Below are 8,161 nucleotides of genomic sequence, written 5' to 3' on the forward strand. Positions count from 1 at the left end.
AAAGGGACCTTGGAACCTAGGTACTAGATGAATTACCTTCTTTGGTGAGGTTCAAAAAATTATCGATGGTAGGGGAGGGTGGCGTAAATTGGAACGTTTTTGATAAAATGGAGTATTTTACCCTCATTTCCTACCAAATTGGTTTCTTGAATGGTGTCAATTATAGTCAAGTTATCTAGCTATATGGTTAAAAGTTTGTCCATACCTACCGAATCTAATCACGATGTCATTTTTAATACAAGCCTTAAGCTCCTAATTTATGCTGAAAAACTCTTTGTACTCTAAACTTTGTATTCACACAAAGAGAAGGTGGATAAAGGAACTAGATCGGGTGTATACAAGCTCACTTGTAATGACTGCAGTAAAGTATATGTTGGTCAGACAGGTCGCAGTTTAAATGCTAGATTTAAAGAGCATGTTTCGGCATGCATAAACCATAGCATATATAGGAATGAGGATTAATCATTCTTTATCGGACTCAGATTCGTATGAAGTGTTACATTATTGTGGCAAGGGGTTTCATCTCGATGTTTTAGAATGCATGGAGATAATTAGGTACAACAGTATGGGGTCTATTATTAATGAGCAGGTAAATTTAGTTCTTCCTTGCTACGGCTTGGATCTAATTTCAGCAATGATAGTTAATAAAACATGCCTTGACAGTAAAAAACAAAAATCAAGGTAGTTTTGTAGGACGGTTAAAATTTATTAATATTTTGTGGGTAGTTTTGTTTTGTTTGATAAAATATATGTGGGTACTTGGGGAGTTACAGTGACAAATTAAAACGGTGGTTGTGGTTTGTTAGTCTAACAACTGGTAGCATGGTGTACGGTTGTGTTACTTTGAAGATGAGCTCTGGTTGAGTTATAGATGGGTTTGTGTGATTTGTGTGTGTTCCTACAGTGTGGAGGTGGAAGAACTGCATGAACACGCATATTTTGCATAAGCTTTGCTACCGGCAGGTCGCGGATGAGCAAGGAAATTCTTTTAGTTCATTGATATGGACCTCCACAAGGCAACGCCTGATAAATTAATAAATTAGGTTGACGCCAATAAATAATGTTAGGTTAGGTTAGAACTGCGACCGCAACAAAAAAAAATCATTCAAAAAAGTATGAAATAATAAAATATTAAATCAAGTTCTACCTAACAATCACACATTACATTTATTATATATACTACATTTATTGTTATTATAATACTTAAATGTCTTTATTTGGATAATTAAAAATTGATACATTTACAAGTTTAACACATAAATTAAAGATAAATGTAAACTAAATAAAACAAGAATGTCAAATGAAATTAAATATCACATCAAACCAAATAAACTATTTATTAAATAATATATCCAGAAATTAAAAATCGGTTAGGTTAGGTTAGAACCGCGAACCCAACCAAAATAAATCGCTACCAAAGAATGTCAAATGAAATTAAATTACAAATCAAACCATATAAACTACCTATTAAATAATATTTCCAGAAATAAAAAAACGGCGATTTAAAAATACTCATTTTAATCATTCGAGGTAATGTTTTTTTTTTATTCGACTGGATGGCAAACGAGCAAGTTCGATGAAACGAAAAAATAGGAAACGTTGACTTTTAACTGATATTCGATTAAAAGTTTGTCGATATTACAAGGGTTAATATTATAATGCGAAAGTTTGTGAAACGGCTGGACGGATTTGGATGAAATTTGGTAAGTAGATAGCTGGACATCTGGAATAAAACATAGGCTACTTTTTATCCCGATTTCCCTGCGATCCCTGTTGTTGCATTCTGGCTTGCATGCTTGCTTGCATGCTTGCTTGATTGCTTGCTTCTTTGTAATGTTTATAGTTCACGCGAGCGAAGCATGCTCATTTGCAAAATTGCTTGCATCCTTGCTTGCATGTTTATTGCATGCTGGCTTGCATGCTCAGTTGCATGCATGCTTGCTTGATTGCTTGCATGCTTGCTTAATTGCTTGCTTCTTTGAAATTTTTATGATTCACGCGAGCAAAGCCGCGGGTAAAAGCTAGTTAATAAATAAATGAAATGAAATCTGCTTTTCAGTTTGATTGCGAGAAAATGAAATAGCAACAGTGGAAACAATTGTTCACTTACTAGGTACCTCTTATTTTTTATGCATTGCTATAAAATAAAATTTTTAGTTTAGTTTTATATAAATTAAAAATTATTAAAAGTATATATTAGGTAGAAACTTTTTTGTTTGTGCCTGTTGACACCTGATTGCCTTGGTCTTAGACGAAGATTTTACTTTATGCACTAGAGCATAAAAAGTCATTTTACGAGCTGAGAAGGGAAAACAGCTTTTTCGATCTTCTGAAAAATTTCTTTTTTTTTAATACATTCTAAACATGTTTTGACGATATATGTTAAACCAGTCCAGGGATCAACAAGGATTAAAAGTGCGTTCCAGATGGTGGTAAACCAGTGTTTCAACATAGGTGACTTTGGCTGGAACTTGGTTTAAATGTGTATCGGCTACTCAGTTTACAATCACGCGCCAACATGCTAGGGAATCAGTAGCGAGTCGGTTGGAAACACGCCCCAATCTGCCAAGGGCGTTGAAGGTCATGTAATAATTTGGTTTACATCTGCAGTGAAATTGATGGCAACAAGCATGTACCCCTGTTGGAACGTTACTTTATAGCCGTCTGGAACGCGCTTTAGGCAATGTCTGAATCTACCTAGCCGCATTAGCTATCCATACCGCGTGGTACGCAACCTTAGCGCTTAGACTCGGATACCGCTTTACCCCGCACTGGTAGCTGTACGAAGCGACCCCCACTTGTACGGAGTTAGACGCGTGTATTACTGGCCCTCCATAGTCCCCCTCGCAGAACTCCCCGCTAGTTCTCCTGGTGCACAACATATCTTCGGTCACTTGTACACCCTCGTAGCCAAGCACAGCTGTGCAGTATGTCTGGCTAATGTATTTTGTGACGCGTAGCGCAGTGTGTTGTTGAGCCCGACTGACACCTGAAAAAGGTTAAGTGCTTTAAATTCAAAGGCACGGCCATTCCGATTCTTCATCATGCCGGAAGACATCCACTGCGTTAAAAAAAGGCCTCTTCCTTACAATGAACGTCAATCGCCACTTGTATAGCCGGTTGCGTGAAACTCTCACGATGTCATCAGTCCACCTAGTGGGAGGCCTACCAACGCTTCGTCTTCCAGTTCCATTCCGATTACTCCTAAGTTAATTTAAATTGGTGCCTCCAATGTGTCAAATAGTGCGCGTTCTTGCTAGATACGAACAGATCATTATAGAGTAAGCAGTTGATATTATTATTAGATCAAAAAACAATGTGCCAGTCAAAGCACCATTATTCGCTATGCTATACAACATGGATGGGATGGTTTTGACAATATCCTTACACTCTGATTCTGTCCCCATCCAACACGAACAGTGTGTCACTATCCGATACGTTATAATTGATTCCAGCGATGGTCACAGGCTGGACAGTGAGCGAATAAGCCAAGGTTGTGACTCGCAGCACGGCAACGTCGGCGCTCTTGGTCCGGTAGTCGTAAGCCGGGTGTAGAGTTATCAGGCGCACCGCGTGGACGGAACCGCCAGCGTTGGGCTGGTCTGAACCGACCCGGATACGGTATTGGGACGCTGGATTCGGCCTGAAAGAAGGTTTAGGCTTACTAGAGCTAGCATGACTGAACTAAAAAATGATCCGAGATGGTGTCAGGTCTGAACTGATTTTCAATTTTCTACATTCTCTGACTGACCTGCTTTGGTTGACAAAGCAGCTGGCAGCGGATAGGATGGCTGTAGTGGTGAGAATGGAGCCACCACACGTCTGTCGGAAGGTCAGCTCCTTCGGGTCGTGCAAGATGGCCGCCATGAAGGGAAACCGCTGGATGGATGCTGTCACGTTCGATGCTACGCGCAGCTGTGCGCTGGCGTCTGATTTAAGTTATATGAAAGATATACTTAAAAATATCATACGACATTTAACACCAATTGGCCTAACCTCTAACTAAGCAACAAAAAACAATGGATAAACACACTTAACATACATTCATACATAATTAAATACATATCTATCATTACTAAACATCCAAGACTCAAGCACAAAGATTTTTGTATTTTTCATACAGATATTTTCCCCGACCGAGGATCGAACCCGTGACTTTTCTACTTGCGGTGTCATAGTACCTATGCGCTATATGTGTTAAAGTAAAACTAATGGCAATCTAAACAAATGTCATAAAATTAGATTTAATCATGCATTTTTTAATTATTTTAACATTAAAACTTACCCGAGCACAACGTTACAGAAATGATGATCACAATGGCAGGAATATACATTTTGCTGGCTGGTAGAGCTATGACTAATGCAATTCTACAAGCTCACTATTTATACAGATTAAATTAAATCTTTATCATCAAACCTATTGAATCAAGTGGTCTATGTGTGCTTCAATGCTTCATAGGAAGTGCATCATTATATTCAGAAAACTAAAGATATTCCCCATCCACGTACCTACCTACTATTACCTCCTATTCTGGGACTACACATGCTTGCGTCAGCTGTTTGACATCTTATGTGGTAATCTGTGTATGTACGTCGTCCTTCAGGATTCTGTCATTCATCACTCCATGCCTTTTACTCCAAAGGTTGGTTCGTTAGTTCCAGTGTTAGCAACCGCGACGCACGACCGCGACCTATGGCTTAGTATGAACTTAGGCGCGTGACGCGGTCGCTTGCATCTGTCATCATCTGTCAGTGCTTATTAATTCATAGTAGGTGAGTAGTGGGTCGCGCAACCCGGTTGCGGTTGTCGATATCGGAATCTTTTTTGTACTTTTGGTTTACGTGGTAGGTACATTCATATTCATAACTCAATAATCTCACATTTCACAAACTCTCGTCGCGATGAAACGAGACGAAATGAGTCTCACAATAATGGTTATACACAGTACCCTTAGTGTAAGTTTTCGGTTACAAAATACGTGTCGATCGTGATCGCGTTAAAATCTCATATGGAAACACGAACATCGCAAACGTACCGCTAGAGGCGCTGTTCGTGTTTCCATACAAATTGAGTTTTAACACGAACGCGATCGAGACGTATTTTGTAACCGAAAACTTACACTAAGGGTACAGTACGTCGTGCAAAGAAAATAACATCTAATGCTACAGCCAATGTTTAATAATGTGTATTTACAGTAATCCAATTACTCAAGGCAAAACAAATCACTTTCCTAGTATTGCAATACGTACTTGAAGAAAATTTTAAGTAGCTCTTATCAATTTATAAACACTTGACTATGGCGGGAATGATCTAAGTATACACCTAATTTGTTTTTCCTGTCTATTGGGTAAAATATCTTCAGAACAAATCAATAACAAGTTGAACTCATTCTTGTGCCGTCCCTTATTTCTTATACCTCTTTGTTGTATGCAATTGTAATACCTAGATAATCTAGTTACTGTTTTGTTTAAACTCTACCGCTTAGTTCTTATCACAGATTTAAGCAGGCGTTCCTAGGGTACAATAAGGTCCACTGTCGTTCGAAAGGGTTATACCGGGTGTGGCCTGTAATACGAGCAAATAATTAAAACATAGATCGTACTCATCAGACTAAACAACATTAGTTCAGCGACTTTAAAAAATAATGGAGTCTTGTAGATTTTTCCTTTTTTCATACAAATTAATAATGCAATCAATGTACGCCATACTAGAACACAACTGACGACGCCTGTCACGCTACAAACATCAACCATTTTGCTTTACATTGCTTCTTCGAATAAACTTTAAAGTGTAATAAAAATTAAAAAACTAATTATTTTAAAAAGTCGTTGTCTAATGTTGTTAATTTTGACGAGTATGATTAATTATTTGCTCATATTACAGGCCACATCCGGTATAGGCTAACTAGATTGCTATATTTCCTGTTTACATTATCTTAGGCCAAAAATAGAGCAGGAGGTAGAGTTACAAGAATTATATAGCACAAAAACTTAGTATGAAGGCATATGGTTTATTCATATTGATATAATATATAATTAACATTCAGGTGTTAAAATTATCACAGTTGAGTAGCTACGAGCTCAAGAATGTGTGGTTAAATAAAATACACATTACCTATTACAACTACATTTGCAAGGTTACATACAAGCTTATAGAGTTACATGGTAACGTTTGTGATAAGAAGGTGAAAAACTAGGTTAAAAAAATCTAGGCACACATATTTACGCACGAAAACGTTCTTGAGTTTGTTTCCGGCGTGTTACTGGCAATTTTCCAAAGTTTTTAAAACTTTATGCGGGTAGGGGGGGTTTCTCGTCATGGACAGGTTCCTTGCGCATGCTGTTTCGCATGCTATTGCGCATGCCGTAGGCTCGCTCGGTGGCCCAGCGGCGGTTGCGTTTGAACGAAAACACCACCAGCACAATCGCCACAACCGAGGTTGTTATGAGCACGTAGATCCACCATCTCGTGTTGGGATCTGCAAAGGAAGTGTTATTGGTTATAGAAAAGATACCTAAGTAAAAACTATTGAGCCTAGTCTTAATTTTGCTCAATCCTCATGGAAATTACCAAAAATTATACTATGGTCTTCGTTACGTTGTATGAAGAATACGGTATGCGTCTGTTATAAGTCGCTAGATTTAGCCGTTGGGATTTTACATGTCATTGTGTATATTCCAATTCTGTAGGAATACCTGTCATACTTAATAAAAAGTAGCACACGTCTAAGATCTCGTCATTTACACGCTAAATTACACGCATATAAGCAAATGCACACACGCACGCGCGCAAACATAATTTCGCATCTACAGGGTGGAAAGATCGAATGCCACGTGGATGGCAACTAGCTTAAATATTAGAAATAGCACATTTAAAAACAATAAATTCTGCATTTGTGGATTTTTGAAAAATCGCTTGTCGTAGTCGGGACTCGAACCTTTCCTCAAATGCGACAAAAATAACATGCCGTATTTTATGATGCAGATCGAAAGGATTACTAATAAGTTTAATTTATCTCTTAATAAAATGCGCAATCAAATGCAAATTACTTAGGATAAATAGATGAATATTTGTACACCTGCATTTCCGGGTAAGACAGCGACCAAAATGTAAAATACCACCATCCACTATTGTACCTACCTATGTTCCAGCAAATAAAGTTACTGATTACTGATTAATCAAAATAATGGAAAGCCGTGAAAACTAACAATAACCTTTTAATTTTGTTTTCGCCCGCCACGGGAAATGCACTGCAGCTACCTTAAATATTATAAATAGCAAATTCTACGTAATGGAGACTTGCTTTTTTTAGAAATAATAAATACTGCATTTATGTTTTTTTTTTAAATCAAAAATCCGCAAAATGTAGTACTTACCTAGTTTCGTCCATGTTCTGTGACGGGTGAAAACCAAATTAGTTAATTTTCATGGTCTTCTTTTATTTGATTGTGCATGTTAATTGGCAATAAATGTACCTTATGGGTAACCCTTTGAATCTGCGTCATAAAATACGGAAATTTATTTTTGTCGCATTTTACTGGTTCGAGTCCCAGTTAAATATAGTCGATTTTTCAAAACTGCATAAATGCAGAATTGATTGTTTTGAAAAATAAAGGAAAGTCTCCTTTACACAAAATGCACTATTTCCAATATTTAAGGTACTTGCCATCCATGTGGCAATCGATCTTTACACCCTGTATAATCGTCACCGGCAGCCGTCATGTTGCATGTAAATAGATAAATAAATAAATGTGTATGGTGTGTAGCACGTCTACTGTTGGACATAGGCCTCTCCAAAAGACCTCCAGTTTCTTTGGTTGGAAGCGGCATGCGTCCACCGTTAACCGACGGCTTTAACCAGGTCATCTGTCCATAATAATCTTACCTACCTACCTTTACTTAATATTTGAAATATACCTAACGCTCTAGTTCATAAGTGTTAACTTTAACTACCATCAAGCATGGACGGAGGCATCGTAAGAGTATGCTGAGTAGACTGAGACAGCTTCCTCGTCGTGGCCGGAGACTTGGGTGACTACGGTCCAGGGATGGTGGTCCAGGATGGTTGGGCTGCCACTTGGATCTTGCACACACATGCCCCAGGGAACTGCCATCAGTGTAGCCGGTAGGGACGTTCTCTGATGTGAAAACCTAGAATAA

At 38.2% G+C, this 8,161-nt stretch overlaps 1 protein-coding gene across 1 annotated transcript; it reads right to left on the reverse strand.

Annotated features, from left to right (window-relative positions):
• Positions 1–2,693: 2,693 nt before the first annotated feature.
• On the reverse strand, positions 2,694–3,867 carry LOC141439376 (trypsin CFT-1-like). Its single transcript, XM_074103659.1, has 3 exons — positions 3,752–3,867; positions 3,389–3,643; positions 2,694–2,868 (listed from the first exon to the last, which is right to left on the reverse strand). The coding sequence occupies exons 1-3, from the start codon at positions 3,865–3,867 to the stop codon at positions 2,694–2,696; spliced, it is 546 nt and encodes a 181-aa protein (XP_073959760.1).
• Between the last annotated feature and the right edge of the window lie 4,294 nt (positions 3,868–8,161).

Source organism: Choristoneura fumiferana, chromosome 20 (genome assembly GCF_025370935.1).
Source record: "Choristoneura fumiferana chromosome 20, NRCan_CFum_1, whole genome shotgun sequence".
Taxonomy (NCBI): domain Eukaryota; kingdom Metazoa; phylum Arthropoda; class Insecta; order Lepidoptera; family Tortricidae; genus Choristoneura; species Choristoneura fumiferana.

What these genes read in the sequence shown, in the direction of transcription:
- LOC141439376 (XM_074103659.1), bottom strand. Translation starts at nt 3,867, where the DNA reads ATGGCGGCCATCTTGCACGACCCGAAGGAGCTGACCTTCCGACAGACG. An exon ending in TGCTTTGTCAACCAAAGCAG is followed by an intron (nt 3,644 to 3,751) that starts GTCAGTCAGAGA and finishes ACCTTCTTTCAG; the next exon opens with GCCGAATCCAGCGTCCCAAT. An exon ending in GATGGGGACAGAATCAGAGT is followed by an intron (nt 2,869 to 3,388) that starts GTAAGGATATTG and finishes GTTGTGCACCAG; the next exon opens with GAGAACTAGCGGGGAGTTCT.